Source organism: Marmota marmota, unplaced genomic scaffold (genome assembly GCF_001458135.2).
Source record: "Marmota marmota marmota unplaced genomic scaffold, marMar, whole genome shotgun sequence".
NCBI classification, from domain to species: Eukaryota; Metazoa; Chordata; class Mammalia; order Rodentia; family Sciuridae; genus Marmota; species Marmota marmota.
This window is the reverse complement of record NW_026000294.1, coordinates 1,467,379-1,489,928: the sequence shown is the minus strand read 5'-3', so window position 1 is coordinate 1,489,928 and position 22,550 is coordinate 1,467,379. Positions and strand designations below refer to the sequence as shown.

The 22,550-nt window shown below is 47.5% G+C and overlaps 2 protein-coding genes across 2 annotated transcripts in view; one reads left to right on the top strand and one right to left on the bottom strand.

Moving 5' to 3' along the window:
• Positions 1-676: 676 nt before the first annotated feature.
• Positions 677-16,055, bottom strand: Zmym3 (zinc finger MYM-type containing 3). The gene is given in 26 exon segments (XM_015501631.2): positions 677-2,170; positions 2,260-2,377; positions 3,865-4,119; positions 4,721-4,835; positions 5,411-5,562; positions 5,873-6,041; positions 6,357-6,460; positions 6,965-7,111; positions 7,294-7,468; positions 7,761-7,873; positions 8,149-8,263; positions 8,265-8,309; positions 8,391-8,488; positions 9,388-9,553; positions 9,773-9,945; positions 10,182-10,332; positions 10,453-10,539; positions 10,700-10,815; positions 11,041-11,191; positions 11,480-11,698; positions 12,052-12,229; positions 12,449-12,743; positions 13,204-13,276; positions 13,586-13,629; positions 14,573-15,261; positions 15,889-16,055. Coding segments are annotated over 25 exon segments (4,122 nt in total). The 5' UTR covers positions 15,243-15,261; positions 15,889-16,055; the 3' UTR covers positions 677-1,977.
• A 472-nt stretch (positions 16,056-16,527) lies between these two features.
• Nono (non-POU domain containing octamer binding) overlaps positions 16,528-22,550 on the top strand; it is a 25,084-nt gene continuing 19,061 nt past the window's right edge. The window contains exons 1-2 of the mRNA XM_048797230.1: positions 16,528-16,604; positions 16,822-16,861. Of these exons, the coding sequence (XP_048653187.1) occupies positions 16,528-16,604; positions 16,822-16,861 (117 nt within the window). The remainder of the gene's footprint in view (positions 16,605-16,821; positions 16,862-22,550) is intronic.

The following is a 22,550-nucleotide window of genomic DNA, read 5'->3' as shown; positions in this document are numbered from 1 at the left end:
ATGTTATGACTGTACTTGTCAGTCTCTCCTCTAGCCTCGAAACCTACTTGGCACAAGAAACTAGTCTAATTAATCTTGGGTCTTTTCTGAAGCCTGTAATATAGGTTTTTAAACCTAGGCAATACTTAACAGATGGCTATTGAACACATTTTTTTCTTAAGTATTTGGAAACTTTTTGTTACTAGGGATTAAACCAGGGGTGATCTACCACTGAGCTATACCCTCAACCTATTTTTTAATGGTTTTTTTTAGTTGTCCATGGATCTTTATTTTATTTTTATGTGGTGCTGAGAATCGAACCCCAGTGCCTCACATATGCTAGGCAACTGCTCTACCACTAAGCCACAACCCCAGCACCCCTCAATTCATTTTATTTTTTGAGACAGTGTCTTGCTAAATTGCTGAGGCTGTCCTGGAACTTGCAATCCTCCTGCCTCAGCTTCCTGAGTCACTGGGACCACAGGTGTGCACCAGTGTGCCCAGAAAGTGTTTGGAAACTTATAAAAAGGATCATATTTCTAGTAGATTCTTTCAATGAAGTGGATAGAGTGATTCTCAAACTGAGGTGGGACACCTGACTTCTTTACATTTTGAGAGATCTGAAGTTTCACAGCATTGCTCTTCTATATCCCTCACCCCTCCAGACACCTCTCCCTTCCCCATAAAAGGCAAAAGACAATTTTAACTCTTTATTTGAAACAAACAATTCCAGAGACAGAAGGTTAGTTGTGACAACAGCTTCTCACTACAACACAAGGGCGGGCATGGCTCACTGAAGGGACAGGCCAGGCGCCTCAGAACAATATATACAATTTAAACAGTGGCTAAACTGGTGACAGTTATAAAAACACAAAAAGGAGTCTGGGGAACAGCAAAGCCAACAGGGAAAGAGCTGGGTATTCCCTTTGCCAGACACTAATAGTTTTCTGGGCCTACAAAATCAAGATGGGGAAAAGAGAAGATGTAAGCAATAAGGGCAGGCCCCATGCCTACAACTCCTCACCAGTATTGTGACCACAGACCCTATCTTGCATGACCCAGTCCCCCAAAGGCTTGGCCTGGCTCTTAAGATGGAGAGAGAACAAGAGGGGGAACCCAGCCTCAATCCAAGTCAGAAGGTAGTTTTTGCCTTGAGAGCTCTGTCCATAGAACTAAAGGGAGTCAGTTACAGAGGGGCTAAGCATGTTGACACCATGGCTCATGCCAACCTAAGATGGCAGAGAGAGACAAACACATAAACCAAGGGGACAGGAGTCTGCACAAAAGGAGTCTGCTCCCCATACTTAGAGTCATTCTCTGCCTTTGAGGAAAAGAAAGCATTTGGATCTCTTTAGAAATTGTAGCACCATGGATTGGTGCTTGCCAGGGTAGGGCGGGGAACACAGTGGTGAGAGGGTGCCAACATCCAATTATCTCTTATGGGAGGGGAACAGTGTCTAAGCTCTGTGTTTTGGGTAAATGGTCCCCTCATTACTTTTATCATTTCTTTCACACCTTTCAGACAAGACCCTTTTGTGTGGTACTGGGGAAGAGGGAGAAGGGAGTGGAGTGGGCACAGGGCAGAGAAGGTAGCTGAGTTCTTCCCTAGGTTAGACCTAGGAACAAGGGGCTTCACCAACACAGATGGGTCAGGAAACCCAAAGCCAACAGGATCACCAGAGCTATTAACACTCCACCAGAGTCTGGCCCCAGAAGAAAGGTTTTACTCTGAAGCAAAAAGAAAATGGGCTAACTAGATTTTGCCCATCACTGGGGGTCTAGCCCCTGAGTACAGAAGATTGGAACGCAGTGGTTGTCAAGTGGTATAGAAGAAGGTAAAAGCCAGGGGTTCCTAGGAAAGGAAGAGAATGGGTGAGTAGAAAGGGGCAGTCAGGGCCCTTCAAAATGAGTAGCATTGTTTCCTGGGCCAGTCACCCTGTGAGACGTGACCACAGGACAGACATTGATATGAAAGATGAATACAGGTGGCACATAGACTCAGTCCAGGTCTTCCTCCCCAGGACGACCCAATTCCTCATATATCTCACGCACAGCCAGGATGCGATTGAGCATGCTCTCCAACATGCTGCGGTCCATAGGGATCACAGAATACCAGAGAGGTGACTCGGCAATACAGGACCGTTCAGGTTGCAGGTAGAACACATCATTGCGAGTTCGGAGGCTTTCAGGACTACAATGGTGGGAGTGGGAGAACAGAAGATTAGTGCCAAGGCAAAGTACATCCCTTGGGTCCACATGCCTGCAAACCCACCAACTTACCATTTTGAGAGATAGAATTCATAGAACTTCACAGGGCAGCGGAGGGGATTCATGCGGTTCTCACGTTGCTCTAAGATAGGGGCTTCATCTTCTCTCTTTCGTTTCCCAGGACCTGTGTCTATAGAGGGAAATGACTTAGACTCATTAAGAGCACATGCTCAATGAGCACTTCCCAGAACACAGCCTAGGACAAAAGCAGAAAACCTCAGGATACAAAATATAGTCTCATAAGGAAATAAAGTGGAGGGGTGCTGGGGTTGTAGCTCAGTGGTAGAGCACTTGCCTAGCATGCATGAAGCTCTGGGTTCAATTCCCAGTATCACACACAACAAAAAGGGAGAAGAGAAAGAGAAAGTAAGCAAGGGAGCCAGGGATATGGCTTAGTGGTCTACCACTAAGCGAGCAAAAGACCCTGAGTTCAATCATAGTACCATAAGGAAAAAAGAAAAGAAACAGAAAGAGAAAGAAAAAAGGGGCTAGAATGTAGCTTATTGGTAGAGCACTTGCCTAGCATGCACAAGGCCCTGGGTTCTACCTCAGCACTGGAAAAAAAAAGGGCAGGAAAAAGAGTCAGCCAGTCTCTCCATACCAACTAAACATCCTGTAGGGGTATTGCTCTGCAGCCTCCCTAATTCTTGCTGTCAAAATGTCTTTTTATGATCTCCTCCAGTTGACATCTTGAAGAGGTGATCTCACAAGTTATACAAACAAACTGATTTAAAAAGACCCTGTTGCAAGGTTAGGCTTGCCTTCCAGGACAGCAAAACCATCATGGCCCCAAGCCCCTGTACATTAGAGTCCAGCAGAGGTTCAGATCTAGAGAAGGGACCTTGGGAGCTGTGCTAAGGATGGGACAGAATTCCAGGGAAAAATGTGAAGGAAGATGTAGCTTCTGAATCACAGAAAGCCTGTTATTTACTCTCTAAGGGCACCTCCTCCTACTTATCCACCACACCCTCCCCCAAAAAAGGGCAAGTAAACTGCCTTAAAATGAGGAAAGGTGGGGAACAAGCAGCTGAGTGAGCTCCTGTTTATGTAACAGCTACTGCCCATCATCTAGAAGGATTAGCTAGCTATCTTCTTTCTTTCCTTTCTTCCTTCCTTTCTGGTACTAAGTATTAGGGCATTTGCCACTGAGCTATATCCTCAATATTTTTTTATTTTGAAACAGGGTCTTGCTAAGTTGCCCAAGCTGATCTCAAATTTGGAATTCTCCTGCCTCTGCCACCCAAGTCACTAGGATTATAGGCATGTGCCACTGTGCCAGGCTTTTTCTTCTTCTTTTTTTGCAGTAATGGGGACTGAACCTAGGGCTCACACATACTAGGCAAATGGTCCACCATTGAGCAACATCCCTAGCCCTTTTTCATTTTTATTTTGAGACAGGGTCTTGCTAAGTTGCCCAGGTTGGCTTTGAACCTGAGATCCTCCTTCTGCTGAGATTACAAGTTTGCACTACTGCACCCAGCTATTCTTACCTTTTATACAAACCCAGGAATGGAAGGAGAGGAAAGTCAGCGGCAAAGGCCAGTCCAGCAAGTGTGGTGGGACATGGCAGGGAAAAGCAGAGAAGGGGCAAAAGCAAAGGAGGGGACAGTCTCATACCTCGTCCTTTCCTCTGGCGGACTGGGGCATAGTAGCGGATGCTCACCACCTTGGTGGTGCCCCGAGGAGTGGTACATTTGCGGGACTGTCGTACCACATTGGTGAAAGAGAGCTGCATGTGTTCCTCAGCTGTCTGCAGCCCAAAAAACTTAGTGTTGAAGAACATGAGGGTGTTGAGAAGGACAAAGGGCGAGTAGACCCCAAGCTGCTTGCACTCCCAAAGGTGTTCTTCCTCTACTCGGGAGAATACCGTATCTGCAATGGGCAAGGGGAGAGGCCAGGTAAGGAGAATTAACTTTCCAAACCCGACCGCTTCTTCCAACCCAAGGTCCTGGGCATGCATACTTACTGCATGCCTCTCATTTGTATATAAAACCCTGACACTCAGCTATAATACATGGTAGGTCTGGGCATATTTTATACTATTTCCACCTGCATTTGGAGCTTCTCTCATCACCCTCAAGTTGTAGGCAGGTAGATATAAAACCTCAAGTAGTCCCCACAACATCTTTCTTTCTTTCTTTACTTATCACCCAAAACCAGGCCATTTTTTATTAGTCCTATATATAATTCTTCAGACCTGAGACTTGTCATTTTTTTTTTCTTTTTGAGGGTCTATGCTCCTCAGGCTGACCTCAAAACTCCTAGGCTCACACCTAAGTCTTGATTCTCTCCTCATGTTCAAGAGCAGGGGGGTCCTGCTCCTCCAGCTCTAAACCCTGAGACAAAACAGCTACATGCTTCTGCCCTCAGATCCTTTGAGAAGAGTGGCAGGCCAGAGAGCACAGGACTCTTTGAGTGATGCATTGGAGGAAGAGAAGACAGGAGTAAGGTTGCTACCGATCCTGTCCCTTACTGTTGGGGAGAAGTGTGGGCTGCCAGGTGCTCAAAGACTTGTTGAGTTCTTGAACGAAAGTCAGGTAATAAAGATCCGTGAAAATGTTCACCATTCGGTTATTTTCCAGCAAGTACTGCAGGGAAAAAAAAACAGACAGACATTAAGCCAGACTGTAGGTCCTAGTGGCAAGACAATGATGCTGTAGCCCCAGGCGTGGTGTCCTTGATAATTAGGAGAGGATGGGAAAGAGCTGCTTGGTTAGATGACCCAGAGTGCTTTCCCCCAGGTGTCCCTTCATCTCTGAAGTACCGAGGCTTTGCTAGAAGAGGAGGGTTTGAGATGTTCCTCAGAAGCCCAGACCCCCTTTTCAGCTAATACATGGCTGATCTCTCCCAGTGGGAGTTAAACATTACCCCCCACTTAGGTAGGAACCCTGTCCTATCCATTCCTCTCGTCTGAGAATGGGTTCAAGGATTGCAAAGGGGACCCAGAGAGCAATGAAAACTGTTTCTTGACCAATGGTCCTGGAATCGAGCTCTGATTTTACAACAATACTGACATCTTGTGTCTTATTTGTCATAGAAGGTTAAAGGCAAGCTGCCTGTTTGGGATAGGAGAAAAATGTCAAGGATGGGGCTAGAAACAGTTCTAGTAAGACCCTGCCTGCTGTATTGAGTGATGGGAAATGAGGCAGCATGTGAGGGGTACCTGCTGGATTCCAAGACATAGATAGTAGATACTGTCAGGTTCATATCGTTCACCGTTGGGTCGAGTGATTTCTCTCACAAATTGGGCTAGTCCATAGTTGAGCTCAGCAGCTGAGCAGGCAAGAATATCCTCTTTGATACGCATAGGTTTGGCTGCAGTGATACAAGGTGGAGGTGGATGGAATTAAGAAAATGCCACATTGAGTATTTCACTTAGGTCCACCACCATTAACCCTTTAGTCATATGAGCTCCTGAACAAACCCACCAATTACAAAGAGCCCTTAGCCTTGAACCTAGACAGCATCTCCCTTTAATCAACAACTCTTCCCCATCTTCACAAGGCAACCTTAAGCGATCACACCCTTATCACTCATAGACATCTTGAGCTGAATCACAGGTATAGCCTCTTTCCCTATTCCCTTCTCCTATTCTCCATTCTCCCTTCCTCTCCTGGGTACTTACGGCCAAAGCGTAACTCATCACCCTTGCTGGTTTCTCCATTGGCGTATTTTGACTGTACCCAGCATTTCCAAGCATTGACACCATATGAATAATTGAGACCAGTACAACTAGGTTGGCTACTCATGGAGTCCCGGGAACAGCTTTCAGAAAGCACCAGTCGCTTTTGACCCTGGAGGGGAAGAGAAAGAAGCATGGTAACAGAGTTAAGGCTAGGAGCACCACGGAAGCTAATCAGGACAGTGTTTACCACTGGGGATGGCGGGGCTGATGTAAGAATACAGAAAGCTTCCATGGCACAGAGCTCCAAAACAGATTTAATAATCTTGTGAACTTGGAAGAACAAAGTTTGTTTTACCTTAGTATGTCTAGTATTGGAAAAAGGAGGTTAGGAAGGTCAAAGTAAGGTTGCTGTCTTGGCTATGAAAGCAGCCCTTCCCTTTGGGCCTCCATTCTCCCTTTGTAGATACAGTAGCCCCAGTCTTACCTTCCTCATGGTTCGGGGAAGGTCTTGTTCAGTAGAAACATCCTCAGGCCCCACTAGGCCACAATCAAAGAGGAAGTCTACACTGGGGTTAATGTCCAAAGGATCTATTAGAAGGGAAAGAAAAAATCAATTTCTTAAGAACTCAACCCTATAGTCCTCCCACATTACCTCTGCTACTTGCCCATTTGACTCAAGATGAGCCTCTTTTTTATTTTTATTTTTTTTTAGTCATACACGAAAGATGAGCCTCTTATACAGCTTTATTGGACTAGACAGGAACCAGCAAAAATATGATTAAGATACAAAAGTGCCAGACACAAACATTCACAGCAGTGTGAATATACTTAACAATACTGAACTGTAGAGCCTTGAAATGAAGATGATAAAATGGTAAAATCACAATTATTTTTAACTAAAGAAAAAACATAAATGTTTAAAAAATAAGACTGGAAGTCTAAAAACAGTATACCTGTTTTACCCTTCTATTTTGGATACTACTCCCTGGAAGAACCTTCTGCCTTAGGGTCACAATGATCACTATTTAGGGTCCTTTCCTGATGGCATGGATGTTCTAATACTCAGTGGGCACAACCTTAAATCCTACTCACTCTTGGGGAAGTCTGCCTCCAAGTCTTGCCCAGGCTCATCTAAGACATTGGCCATCTTGACAGCCATGGCCAGGACATCATCACGGGCTGGTCCAAACAGGTCACAGTCTTCCAGAAGTCCCTCTGCGCTCTGGTTGCTCACAAGATCTGGGAGACAAAGAAGTTGGCTCAGCCACTGCATCTCCTGCCCAGCACCTTCACAGGCTTTCAGGGGCTGCTCCCAAATGCACTCCCCATTCGATTTGGCACCAAGATCATCACCCTCCACCCCCTTAAACAGACAGATTGGTAGCACCCTGTCTCTGGCATAGCCGCCATCCATAGCATACCACAAAGGTCAGATGAAGCCTTGTCTAACTCCTCAGCCTCTGCAATCATTTCTGCCATAGCCAAAATGTCAGCCTCCAAGGGGTTGGAAGGGATCTTCACCTTCAGCTCCTCAATGGTCTCCACAATCTTGTCTGTGCTCTCCAAGGTAGTGGGCAAGAACATGGGCACAGGCACCTGGGGGCACAAATCCCAACTAAATGCCAAGAACCATATCAGCAGATAAGCAGGAAAATTGATAAAGAGTAAGGGAGGGCTGGGGTTGTGGCTCAGCAGTAGAGCGCTCGCCTAGAACGTGAGAGGCCCTGGGTTCGATCCTCAGCACCACATAAAAACAAATAAACAAAGTAAAGGTATTGTGTCCAACTACAACTAAAAAATAAATTAAAAAAAAAGAGTAAGGGAAAGGGATGGTCTCAATCCTGGAAGGGTAAAGGAGGACCTAGCTAGAAAGGGCAGGAAAACTTACTGGGATAGGCATCGAGAAAGGCACTGGGACTTTCTGGCAGTACAGATGCATAGGCACTGGCACAAAGATGGGCACTGGAATGGGCAGCACAATCACCTGCGGCTTCCACTCTTCTGCTAACAAAAAAGGGATCTTCTCAGAGTCCTGGCTAAATGGGTCACAATGGACCAAAGACCTTATATTAGCCCATCACCCCCAAAAGCTCTAACATGTATTCAATGTCACAAAACTGCTCTTGAACCAAAGGCTGAGACAACTCTGATTCTAGGACAACCATATGTATGATCTTTTGGCTACCCAAGAAATGCCCTAAATCAGCTTGTGGGCATAGGTCTGGTGGCCTAGGACTCTGAAATATAGCCTGTGGCATCTAGGTACCCTGGCTCACCTGTTTGACTCCCTTTGGACTTCATCTCCACCTTGCAGGAAACTCCACGGTTCTGCATTAGCGGTTTACACATGGCAGCTTTGTTTTTGCGGGGTGTTGCTGGGGGGGTGGGGGGGAGGAGGGGTGGGAGCAGTTGGAGCTGATCGGGTCTTTGCAGGGATCTGTGGAGACAAGAACATTAGTGCCACCAACTACGGTACCCTCCTTTAGAGATTATCCTCCCCCTTGGCTTTTGCCCTGACCTTGCCCAAATTCCCATTTTCCTCTGGGGTCCTCACTGTGTTGCTGTTCTCCACTTTGGTTTGAGAGGGTGTCTGGGGCTTTGACTCAGAAGACTGACCTGTAGATCAGAAAAAAAAAAAAAAAGAATGCTCTCATTGGAGGAACTAGCTCTCGTTTTCCTTACCCCTGCTCCAGGAGAGTTTCATTAAGAGGCATATCAAATAGAAATGGGAAGTCTAGGATTTCCCCTGCTTGCCAACCCAGGTCTAGTCTTCTCTGGGCCCTGGCAATGGCAGCCAACAAGATTCATTGCTCCTAGCTACTAAGAAGAAGACACTGTATTTTCCCCAAAACTCCACAGTTTGAGATCTTCCATTTATATGGCCCTCAGGAGTTTGGTATCCATGGAGCGGCAGAAGGAACAAGGTAACATTCTAGAAATAGTAACAGTTTTGGGTATCATTAAATGCAGAGCTTGCTGGGCATGGTGGTGCATGCCTGTAATCCCAGTAGCTCAGGAGGCAGAGGCAGGATGATCGCAAGTTCAAGGCCAGCCTCAGCAATTTAGTGAGGCTGTAAGCACTTTAGCAACACCTTGTCTCAAAATAAAAAAAATAAATAAATAAAAAGGGTTGGGGATGTAGATCAATGGTAAAGCGCCCCTGGGTTTAATCATCAGTACCAAAACAAACAAACAAAGAAATAAATGCAGAGCTTATGCTGATACTTCCTTTTCTCTGAAAATTAACCACAACCTCCACATGCCCCATCCTACCTAGGTAGGTACCCACTCTTTAAAATATATAACCCTTATTAAAAAAATGAGTAGATTGTCACTCCAAGAAGATTTAAACAAGACTCCCCCTGGTACCTGGAGGGTCTGGAGGCTAAAAAGCATAGTAATTGTAGCTCTGGCCACGGATGAGGTGAATACAACATAGGAAGAAGAAAGGGCTGGGCCTAAGATTAGAAGAGCCCAGGCCAGTTCTAACAGTGTGCCCCCTGCCCGGGACTCACTGTTCAGGAGGCTCTCAGGCCCACTTTGGGTATCCAAGTTGGGTTGGTTCTGCTGGCTGTAGAAGCGCAGCAGACACTGTTGGTTGCAGAAATGACGGATCTGCCCACGCCAGTGGATGGTCTCCAGCAGCTTCCCCTGGCGCTTACAGGCATGGCATCGGGCAGCCTGAGGGCGTTGACAGGATGGTCAGACCTGCTTCTCTAAAATGTGCTGGGCCCTCTCCCCTGGGATAAGCCCTGCTCCTCCCCTTGGAGACTGGACCACCTTGGAGACTGGAGACTGGCTCCCTTCCCTGGAGATCTAGCCTCGCTCTGATGTTAGTACCACAATCCATGACCCCTGCTCTCTTCTCCCCCTCCTTTCTGACATGCTGATCCTCCTTACCTTGCAGTACCATAGCAGGTACTTGCTTTTACAGTCCTCACTGCAGAAGTCCCAGGTGCTGCCATCCAGTTGCTCAGTGACTCCACGCTGGCAGGTCTGGGAGCAGTAAGTACAAGTGATGCAGCACAAGCCCAGCTTCTTAGTGAAGTCCTGTTTGTACAGCAGCACACAACCTGGGAAGAGGGGAAGAACAAAGAGTTCAGAGACACAGAGATAAGGCACAGGCATGAGAACCAACCTTTTCAAGGTGCTACACCCCAAACCTCTTCTAAACAACCTCTTGTGCCCAAAGCCTTAAAATAGATAGGGTAGAGCAACCTGAGCAGAAGGCTCTGCCTACTTCGTAAGCTTTGCTCCTTTTTCTGTCATTTCCCGTGGCCGTGGCTCTGTCCATTCTTCACTTCCTTACCTTCACTGCAGAAGCTCTTTTCTACTCCACTGAATCGGAGTTTCTCATGCAGGAGTTTCTCCTGCCGGCAGTGCTCGCACTGGGACACCACACCCCGAAGCCGCTTGAAGTCCTCACAGCAATCACGGCAGCAGAACTGGAACACCTGCTCCTGAGGTGGGGGCACAAGGCAGGGAGGGCACAACTGTGACAACTGAACTTGGCAGGAGCCCAGCAGAAATACCCCTTCAGATGTGTGGCAAGATGTGGGTGGGGGTAGGGGGGGTCTTACCTGCCAGTCCAAGACCTCAGGCTTGCCACTGAAGAGGCTGTGGCAGTAGTGACAGCTCAGGTGAATGCCCCCCTCAGGGCTTGTGCGCTGGAGGGAAGGAAGACAAGTAAGGGAGGGGCAAGATGTGTGTGGTGCTGGTCGGGAGAGGAGTCAGGCTTGTTCTTCTCTGCCCAGGCCTACCTACCCCAATTCTCCTACCCTCTCTCTGTTGCCACACCCTTTATCCCTGGTCTAGGGTCTGGAGTACCTGGAACTTGGTCCAGCAGCTGGGGCTGCAGAACTGGTAGACTGTGCGGTCAACCTTGTTGTAGTAACAGGGGTCAGAGAGGCTGCGGCGGCAGAAGCTGCAGGGTCGGGGAGGGCCTGGGGCATAGAGAGAAAGAGAGAAAAAGAAAGAGACAGAGAGAGTGTGTGAGAGATAGAAAGAGCACACAGGAGGTGTAAGGCAGTGCAAAGACGGAACAGAAAATCCATGGGAAGATGTGGTTGGGGCTGAGGTTGGGCAGCAGGGATTACTTTAGAAGAGGGGAGTATGGGAGGTAGAAGGAAGGCCAGCAGGGGTCTCAGAGAAGAGGGCTTTGCACCTACCAGTGAGCCCTGCCTGCTTCACTTTGTAAGAAGTGGTACAGCACAGGGAACAGAACAAGCTGGTCTTGCCATTACGATCCACATGTGATAGCATCTCAAAGTTCTTACACAGGGTCTTGCACCAGACACATGGGTACACACGTGTGTTTTTCTGTGAGGATGGGGAAGGAGAGGCTGAGGCTGGATTTGTCCCTTCGCTTTTATTTTTTAAATTTTTAAACATGGATATTTCAGGCATACAAAAAAGTATAGATGATGATATAACAAAGACCTGTGTGTCCACCAGCCAGCTTCAAAAATAAAACATAACAGATACAATTGAAACCCCCTTTATTTGTTTTATTTGTCCCAGCCCTCGACCCATCAGGCACCTTTATTTATCACCCAAGGACCACACCCCCTTCCACAGCCCTCTAATGCACTACTCCCTCGGCCCCACCTTCTTGTATGCCCCCAAGCACGTTGTGTTGCAGAACCGCTTTTGCTGGCCCTCGTGGAAGAGGAGCTCGGGGCCAGGGCTCCCGGTCTTGGTGTAGATATAAGCCCCACACTGGTCACAACAGTTGGTTTTCAGTCCCTTGTTGGCTCGGAATTTGGAGAAGCAAGAATCGCTGCAGAGCCGATGCACCACGCTGCCATTGCTGACCTCATGCAGGACCTGCCACATACACACACACACACACACCCTGAGCAGAGTTCTGGCTACTACCGCCCACCCCAATACAAGGATAGCCTCCCACCTCACCCTAGACCTTCACAGCAGACAGTGGGCCCAGGGACCCCCCAACCTGTACATCAGGCTGCCGACTTGATGGTGAGGTCCTGGGAAGCAAGGCCGGCCAGCTGCATACATCCTGGAATAGCTCTATCCTTGAATATGCTCCCTCATGATGGCTGCCTTTCCTCCCCACTCCCCTTTTCCACAGGGTCTGGCCCCCAAAGCCCCAGAATTGAAGGGGCAGGTCAGGGATGGCCAGACTCTGCAAATCAGCCCCCACTGAGTATCCTCACCTCTCCAGTCTTCTGGCATATGCTGCAGCGAGTGGCATCTGCAGGATCCCCAGATTGGGGAATTGGGCGCTGCTGCTGGGCCTCATACAGGGAGAGACAGACAGATGTGCAGAACTCATGGAAAGAACCTCCTGAACCAGTCTGCGCCACGACCGAATCCCTGGTATTCCAGATCTCCCTAGAGGTGGGAACAGGTTTGAAAATTCACTCAGGACCACCCTCACTTTACCAGCTTTCTACTCATCTGGGATTGATGACCAGAGCAAAATGTTGTCTGACCCTCTCCCTAAAATTGCTCTCTTCCAGGGCCATCCTGCTTGGTTCTTGCCAATCTCTGTCTGATCCCACTACTTCTGCCTCGACCCTCCCCCCACCACACCTTAGGACCCTCACGCACTTCTTGCAGAAGGTACAGGTTTTTTTGCCCGAGGGTTTCTTAGAGAAAGTGGTGAGACAAGATGAAGAGCAGAAGAGCTGAGGCAGCCCTTTGCGCTGATAGGCTGTCTGCCCCTTCTGCAGTGGTGTCCGGCAATGTGCACAAGTCATCTTGGTGCCCACAGAAGAGCGCCCAGCCCTCTGTGACACACTTGAGCGTAGGGACATGCGAGGAGAGCGCCGGGGCCGGAATGGCACAAAGTCCTCATCATTGGGGTCATCAACCATGGCATCAGAATCCTCATCTGACACTGGAACTGAGGAAGTGGGAAGGGAAGGGAGCAGTGAGAAAAGGCTACCAGACCAGGTCTTTAGCCATCTGACGAGACCAAGTTAGTTCAATCCTGATCCCAGGACCCCAGCGGTTTTGGCCATTATACCCTACTTCCCATTCCTTTGGTAGCTTAAGCTCCTGGTGTCTGTCATTCTTGGTTATTTGGTAATCTTCCAGAGAGGGGAAGGGAGGGGCTCCAGGAGAGAAGATTGGGGACAGGGATGGCATAGCTGAAACAAGAAACTCTCCATTCTCACTGCTCTTGTTTTCAATCTCCCCCACTGCCCCTGGTTCCCATGCCAACCCATAGCGGAGACAGGCACTTCACACTCTGCATGGTGAGGGACTACAGGAGCTAGAAGATCGATGCCCTGCCATATCCCACCTTCCACTCTTCTCCACACCCAGAATCCCCAGGTCACGCTTCCTCAAATCCTACTCACTGCTCTCAGTGGAATCCACAACCTCAGGTTTTGGAGGCTCTGCTCTCCTAACGCGCTCGCTTCTCTTCTGTACCTTGGAAACATGGGAGGGAGGAAAATTGACACCAGAGCCAGGCTAATAGGAGTACAGGGTTTAGTGGGGGGGCAATAGAAGGGAGGGGGAAGGGAGAGTAGGGACCCTTGGCCCATCCCTTAAGAGGAGGGGAGAAAAGGAGGCAGGACTTTCTTCTTAAGAAGCAGTAGACACAAGAGCTCCCTCCCTCCTCCTAACTCTCCTTATACACACTCTCCACTGAACAACATCTGGGAGGGAAAATGAAGGGTCTGTCCTTCCCAGAGCTATAGGGGGAACCAGACTCCTTCCAATCCCCTCCCCCCTCACCCTCTCAGGCGGCTTCTCACTCGCCTTCCCAGTCAGGCCATCTCCTGCAAAGGAAGCAGAAAGCAGCCTAAATCTTGAGCCTGCCCTCACCACCCCCTCCCTGGCCCAACCCCCACCTCCATTCCTGGGGAAGAACTTATTCAAAACTGAAAGGGAAAACTCAAGAGTGCCTGTGGCTTCTTGGGGCCCCTCTCAGGGTTACCTCAGGCTCTGTACTAAGGGGGGGGTGCAGCTATTCTCCATTAAAAAATATAACCTACCCCTTCCCATCAGCTCTCTGTCTCAATCATGGGGAGGCAATATAGGTAACATATATTTTACCAACAAAACCAAACCCAAAACTACCCAAAGGGAACAAGAGGAAAATAAAACATAAACGTATGGGCAGGTTCCCCTATACTTGGGTAGTTATATAAGTCCTAAGACCCTGGTCACAGCTTGGAGAGAGGACACCATTAGGCAAAGCAAAGGAGAAACTAGAGCCTTTCAGGTCTAGGCTATCCCTCCCCTATTAGAGATGTGATCCTAGACCTTATATTTCTACCATTCCCCTCAAATCCTATGCTGTTGGGGGCTCCAGAACCTAGTTATCATTCATCAATCCCAGAAACCCCACTCCCTCTCATCTAGAACCAAACTGCTGCAATGATCTTCAAACCAAGAAGCAGTTGTCCTCCCCCAAATCCTGAAGGAAGAACCAGGCACCAAAAGCCTACTGGGATAAGAAAAAGGGAATCTCTCCTACAAAACCCATTCCTTGCATCCCACTCTATGAAACCACCCCATTTCTCTGACACAGCCCCTATTTTCTATAATCTTCTTCACCAGAAACCCCCTCCCTCCCAAATCCCAACTCCTTACCCACACATATCCCTAGACTTATCTCTTCACTCTCCTCCTCCTCCTCCTCCCCCCTACTTCCCAAAGTACATAGCCACCCTCCTTGCCGCTCCCAGCCCTGATTCTCCAGATGATTAGGCAACCTACCTGGCAAGGAAGGATGTGCAGGGGGGCTAGAGCCCCCAGGTTTGGTCTGAGAACTGTTGATTCCATCCCCCAGAGTCTCTCCCACTGAAGGGCTAGGGGGGGCATTTGGGCTCTGTGGTTGCCCTTGGGGAAGCTCCTCCTCTTGCCCAGGGGAGCCCCTTCTCCTGGTAGCTACGGAGGTTGTCTCTTCCTCTTCAATATGGGGGGGTTGCAGGGTTATTGGAGAATCTGGAGCCAAAGGCTCTAGCAGCCCCTCTGGTGAAGAGGGATTTGCCCCAGCCCCTGGATCAGGTGGCACCACCTCAGGGGTTTGGCCCCCTGGTCCAGGCTCTAGGGTCTGATCCCCTGAATCCCAAGCAAGGGTCCCCTCAGGACCATGGTCCACCTCTGGGGGGGAGGGAGCTTTATAGAGCAGCCCTCCAAGCCCCAGCAGCTCAGTGGCTCCATCCAAGACTACTCCAGGGTCTTTTTCCAGGCCAGCAGGGGTATCAAGCAGGTCCAGGGCTCCCGAGGATGGAGAAGGGCCAGGGGGTGCCCATCCTCGAGTTGGGGCAGTCTGGGATTCCAGCAGATCCTCTCCAAATTCCATGTCTACTGGAAGGTCTCCAGCCAGGGGCTTCTCTGGCAGGGTCAATGGGTCAAATGGACTGGGGAAATCACTGGGGTCCATGAGGATGGCTGGATATGGGCTGCAGATTAGGAGTAGAAGAGGGCAGTAGAGATGGTCTTAGCCAGAATTCCTTCTCCTATAGGCTCTGGGACACACCCCATCATCCACTTGGATTTCTCACGAACAGCCCCCCCCCCACCAACTAGCATTTCTACAGGCTTTAGTCCTAATGACCACTCCCCCCCCTACCACAAACAGCGCCCTCTGTGGGGAGTGGCGCTCCCCGCCCTGGCCCTGAGCCCACACTCGCCAGGNTTTCCCGCCCCCACCGCCTCACGTTTCTATCCCTCCCTCACTCTCTCACGTCGCCCCCCAGTTCAGTCCGCTTACCCATCCTGTCTGGCCCCCAACCCCCCCCTCCCCGCCGTAGCCCCAGTCCTCCCCTCAGCCCTTTCCCCCGCCCCCCACAAACTGCCCTTCCTCAATCATTTCCCCCTTAGTTACCTTTCAGGGTAGCCCACTTCTTCAGCCCCGTCCCCCTTTCCCACAGCTCCCCCAGTTCTCCCTTCTCCTGTTGCCCACCCCCCCACCTCAGGCATTTACAGGAAGACATTTTGGAGCTACGATCTCTCCTCAGACCCCCTTCCCGGCTATTGCGAGATCCCGCCTGCAGATTCGGTTCGGCTTGATCAGGCCCGACCCCTACCTGCGGCAGGGTTAGTGTAACGGCTACAAGCCTAGAACTGCAGACAGCGACGGCCCCGCGCTCCTTCTCCACCTCCCTCCCTAGCAGCCGGGACAGGGGTCGCGGCCCCTTTAAATGGCAGCGCCGCTCGCAGCGCCCAGCGCTCTGCACCAGGCGGGCGGGCGGCGCCAACAGCCAACCCCATTGGCTGGCTCGAGGAGGGGGCTCGCGAGACAGCGCCGGCCCCCGGCGCGAGACTCCCAGCCCAGTGGCCGCCTGGAAATTACGGAGTGGAGCATAGTCACCGGAGATGGAGCTTGAGCCCCCGCCCGGGGCCCCGTTAGTTGAGGAGGAAAAGATAGCCTCTGGAGCTCTGAAGCCCGCCCCCGGGGAAGGCGGTGCCCCCTTTCCACCATGGGGCCTAGTACACTAAAACCACAAAAAACACCGATCTACGCACCTGCTTCCCTTACCTGGCTCAAGAGTCTGGCCCCCGTCACACCCGTGCCCGCCCTACCTCCTGGAGCCCACTCTACCCGTGATCCCCTCCTCTCATTCAAATGGTTCCCGGTCCCCTCCCCCTCCCCGTGTCTCTCTTCGCTTCCCACTCGTGTTCAACCCCCCCGGCGTCCGCCCCCCTCAGCAGTCCCTACCTACGCCATGCAGCAGGCGCCTGCCAAGATTACCCTCCCCCCATCCCCACCTCTCCGGGGCCCGCCCCCTGGGCGACTGTTGGGGTAATGAGTGACAGCAGAGGATGGGGGGGGCAGGGACCCAGCCCTCACGTGCCCCTCCTCCCCTTGTCTGCAGCCTAGGGCCCCCCTAACCAGTCTGAGAGTCATAGTTATGGGGTGTCTTAAGCTTGCTCTCCAGCCACCCAGGGCTGGTTAATGGGTCTGGCTCTGTGACAACGCCTATGCAGTAACCGTTACTGTCTGACGACCCCCAAACCAGGTCGTGTAAAGCCATCCCCCACTCCCTCAACGGTCTTGGGGTAAGTTCTGGGATCTCCTCCCTGAGTCTTCCTGCAGGAGCTCCCTGCATTATCTCTAGAGTAGTTTTCCTCACCAGGGCAGATGGCTCTGCTCGCTCTCGCTCTCTCCCTTCCTTCCTTCTTTCCTCTCTCTCTCTCTCTCTCTCTCTCTCTCTCCCGTCCTGTCTGTCTCTCTTCTCGCTCTCTCACTCGCTCTCTCTTGCTTTCCCTCTTTCCCTCTCTCTCACCCTGTCTCTTTTTGTCTCGGTCTCTGTCTCTGCCTCCCAGACGCACGAGCACGCACGCGCGCAAACACACTCAAGCTCCCCCGCCTGGATAGTCCTTAGCATGTGGGTGTGGCTGAGGTGAAGGCTAGAGAAGTGGGGAAAGGGTAGGGACCACTAGCATTAGGCCTACTGGCTTAAAAAAAAAATATGTGCGGGAATCCTTTCCCAGTCTTTATTGTAGTTAGAATACTTTACAACCCACCTCCTCACGTTATCACGCCTGCCCTATGGGCTGCCCAGCATTTAGTAGCTGAGATACTAGAGGCTCAGGTGGGAAAGGAGTTCCTTTGGAATACAGTGTCCATTCTAGGCTTCTGTGCCTTTAGCCTTTCTTCCTTTTCAGGCTAAGCCTTTTCTGGCCTTGTAATCCTTGGGAGTTTACCCTCCCTTTCTCAGTCGCTTTCCCAGTAGCCTTATCCTTCCCTACCTCCCCCATGGCCTTGAGGTTATCTTGCTTTCTCCTATGTAGAGATAAATGCAAGAGTTCTTCTCTCACCCTGGGTTTAGGTTTCCTAAATTCAGCTTTCTCTGTATCTTAACTGGTATCCTGTGTACCCACCTCCCACCTTCTGCTTATTTCTATCCTTGTACTGCCCCTTTGCATTTTCTGCTTGTTACATCTCAGTTGGGCCACGGAATTCTACTGTATTGCCTGCCCTCCTCAACACATGCTTGGACAATTGGTCACTCTGGTTGTTGAATGCCTGGTCATTAGCTTTCAAGTTGGGAGACAACCTAAGTGAAGGTGGGGAATGGTATATTATTAATGCTAGAGGCAGTATGGTAGCTTAAGACCAAATTTCTAATCTCAACACTGCCTACTTTTCAGCCAGGTGACTTTGGACAAGTCACTTTTCTAGTTACAGGGTCTTAGTTTTCACATTTTTAAAAGAGAAAAGGGGGGGGAGCATAATGCATGCCTGCAATCTCAGCTATTCCAGAGGCCAAGGTGGGAGCATTGAGAGGCTAGCCTGAACAATTTAGGGAGTCCCTGTCTCAAAATATGAAATAAATAAGGACTGAGGAATAGCTCAGTGGTAGAGTGCTTGCCTAGTATGCTTAATGCCCTGAGTTCAATAGTAGCACCCCCAAAATAAAAATAAAACAGATAAGGAAATAATCTAAATATCTAATAATAGGGGATTGGTTAAATCAATTTTGGTTATGTCCATACAATGAATGTAGTCACCAACAATCACATTAAAAAAATGAATAACAAGGAATGCAGGGGTTTAGAGTAGTGAAACTACTTCCCAGGATACTAGAATAGTGGATACATATTTGTACACATTATCAAACACATGTAATATACAATACCAGGAGCAAACCCTAAGGTTAATCATGGATGTTAGCAATGATGTATCAATAATAATTCACAGATTGTAACAAATGTTCCACTCTTGTGCAGGGAGGGAGGTGCCTGAGTATAAGGGCATATATGGCAACTTTGTGAACTTTCTACCCAATTTAGCAATGAATCTAAAAGTACTCTAAAATAAATAAAAATAAAGTCTATTATGCTAGGGGCCTAGCTCAGTGGTAGAGCACCTGCTTAGCACGTATAAGGCCCGGATTTGATCCAGAGCACCAAATAAGTAAATAAATAAATGTCTATTAAAATAAAAATTAAGAATTGGGAGTGATGGTGAACGCCTGTAATCCTAGCTACTCAGGAGGCTGAGGCAGAAGGATTTCAAGTTCAAAATTAGCCCTAGCGATGCAGCAAAACCCTGTCATTTTGGGCTGGGAATGTAGCTCAGTGGTAAAATGACTTTGGGTTCAATCCTAGGTGCCAGTAATAATAATAATAATAATAATAATAATAATAATAATAATACAAATGCTCCAAAATAATAGATTTTTTGTGGGGGAGGGTACTGGGGATTGAACTCAGGGCTACTCAACCACTGAGCCACATCCCCAGCCCTATTTTGTATTTTATTTAGAGAGAGGGTCTCACTGAGATGCTTAGCACCTCACCATTGCTGAGGCTGGCTTTGAACTTGTGATCCTCCTGCATCAACCTCCTGAGCCACTGGGATTACAGGCATGTGCCACTGTACCTGGTTCTTCTGCCATTTATTTATTTATTTTATTTATGTTTTTAGTTGCAGTTTGACACAATACCTTTATTTTATGTATTCATTTTTATGTGGTGCTGAGGATTGAACCCAGGGCCTCACATGTGCTAGGTGAGCGCTCTACCACTGAGCCACAACCCCTGCCCCTCTACTGTTCTTTTTGATGTATATTATGCCAGTCCTTTTTTTTTTTCAATGCTTGCATATTTTTTACAAAATTGGAATTATCTTGTACAATATATTCTACAACATAATTGTAATGTGTGTGTATTATCTTATTAGCTGTATGTACCACACTTTATTTAGAGAATTATTACTGGATGTCAAATATAAGTTTTATTTATTTATTTATTTATTTTTATGTGGTGCTGAGGATTGAACCCAATGCCTTACACATGCAAGGCAAGTGCTCAACCACTGAGCTACAACCCCAACCCAACTACATGGATTTTTATTTAGTAAATAAAGTAAAATAAAAATAAAAATAAAAATTTTGTAGTGTTCTATTGTATCCTAGAATGAAGAAAAGAAAAAAATGTGTTTAGGAAGAAATTGGGAAAATTCTAGATTGTGAGCTTCTCAATAACAGAGACCCAATCATATTTATCTCTATCTCTGGCATCTAGTAATATCCTTGGTAGATAATAAACATTTAGTGGGTGAACTGATGAATGAGTGAATAAGGGAGGGAGAGAAAAGCCCAGATGAGCTCAAATTGTAGGACTATTTCTTTCATTCTTTTTTTTTTTTATTTGGTACTGGGTATTGAACCCAGAGGTGCTGTACTACTGAGCTATATTATGCCCAGCACTTTTTATTTTGGGGGACAGGATCTCCCTAAGTTGTTTATGGCCTTGCTAAGTTGCTGAAGCTGGCCTTGAACTTGTGATCCTTCTGCCTCAGCCTCCCAAGTCACTGGGATTACAGGCATGCACCACTATGGCCAGCAAATTGTAGGAATATTTCTATAATATGAGGCTTAATAAGGAAAGAGATAGGAATGGAACAAGTCACTGGGCCTGGTGGTACACCAGTCTTGGCAACTCAGAGAGACCTTCATCAACTTAACAAGAAAGACTCTGTCTCAAAATAGAAAATAAAAAGGATTGGGGATATAGCCCAGTGGTAAAAAGTCCAATTCAATACTCAATACCCTCCCACCCACCCCCCAAAAAAAGAAGGGAACAAAGGCAGGCAAAGATAAGGAATCTGCATCTTCTTTTTAAAAGAAACAAGTTCCTCCATGTCATCAGTTAGTCCAATGGTAGGGGTCAGACATAATAATGTGATTATGACTACACTCCAATCTAACATTTACTCTGTCCTGTTTAAACATCTCTTACAACTTTGGAGGCAATATGTCCTAGATGGCTTCACACACCCTAGAGACTATATGGGTCCCAAGGTCTATATAGGGTTTTCTGCTTTGGCACTATCCTTTGGGAAAACTTAGGTTAATATTGTTTCTTAAACTGGAGATATAGCTCAGGGGGAGAGCACTGAGAGCATTATATATAGCTGTCTGGGCAAATAATTGAGACTCTGTCTCTAAATAAAAAACTAAAAAATACCCTGTGGATATAGCTCAGTGGAAGAGCACCCCTGGGTTCAATCCCCAGTACCAAGATAAAGAAAAAAGAAACCATTAAACCATTTAGTTCTCTCTCTCTCTCTCTCTCTCTCTCTCTCTCTCTCTCTCTCACACACACACACACACACACACACACACACACCTTTCTTTTCCCCTAGTCTTAAGCAATCATCATTCTACTTTCTGTCCCCATAGAATTTTTTTGGGGGGGGGATATTTTTTTGGGGGGATATTTCCTATAAATGGAATTATATAATATATAATCAGTTTCTTTCATTTAGCATAATGTTTTCAGGGGTCTACTGATTATAGAATGTATCAGTACTTCATTCACTTTTATGGCTGTGTAATATTTTATTGTATAGATATACCTTATTTTCTTTTTAAATTTTAATTTGTTATATACGACGACAGAATGCATTACAATTCATATTACACATATAGAGCACAATTTTTCATATCTCTGGTTGTACACAAAGTAGAGTCACATCCTTTGTGTCTTCATACATGTACTTAGGGTAATGATGACCATCACATTCCACTATCTTTCCTACCTCTATGCCCCCTCCCTTCTTCTCTTCCCCTTTGCCCTATCTAGAGTTCATTTAATCCTCCTATCCTCCACCCCCCTCAGCATATTATGAATCAGCATCCTTAAATTGGAGACATCATTCAGCATTTGGTTTTTTGGATAGGCTAACTTCACTTAGCATTATGTTCTCTAATTCCATCCATTTACCTGCAAATGCCACGATTTTATTCTCTTTTAATGCTGAATAATATTCCATTGTGTATATATACCACATTTTCTTTATCCATTCATCTACTGCAGGGCATCTAGATTGGTTCCGCAGTTTAGCTATTGTGAATTGTGCTGCTATAAACATTGAAGTTAACTACTTATTTTCTTTACCCATTCATCAGTTGTGCATTTTGAGTTGTTTCCACCTTTGGGGTATTATGAATAATGTTGCTGTAAACATTCATGTACAAGTTTTTGTGTGAACATACATTTTCAATCACCTTGGGCAGATAACTAGAAGTATGAATGCTGAATCAGGGCTGAGAATTTTGCTCAGTAGTAGAATGCTTGCCTAGCATACATATGGCTCTGGGTTCAATCTCCAATACCTCTACACACACACACACACACACACACACACACTAAAAAGAAGGAAAAAAAAAGAAATTCTGGGTCACATGGTAACTGTTTATTCGTCTTTATTTTGGTGCTGGGAAATTTTTTTTTTTTTTGAGAAAAAGGAAAAAGAAGTTTTATTGCTTTGTTTTTTTGAAAAGAAATAAATGTTTCTAAAGGGCTGGGAGCCAGATGTGGGCTATGCCTGCAATCCCAAAGGAGAAACACGGGGGCTCCTGTTCTAGAGTCTGTCTAGTGCTGGCGATTGAACTGAGGTTCCTGTGTATGGTAGGTGCAAGATCTACTACTGAGCTACACTCCCAGCCCTGGTAATTCTGCTTAATGATTTGATTAACTGTCAGAGTGTCTTCCAAAGTAGCTGCACCATTTTACATTTCTACCAGCAAGGTTACAATTTCTTCACACCCTCATCAACACTTGTTATTATCTGACTTTGATTTTAGCCATCCTAGTGGATGTGAAGTGTAGGATTAATTTGCATTTCCCTGATAAAGATATCAAGCATCTCTTCATGTGCTTTGAGCCTCTTGGATATCTTCTTCAGAGAAATATGTACTTAAGAAGTCCTTTGTCTTTTTTTTTTTTTTTTTTT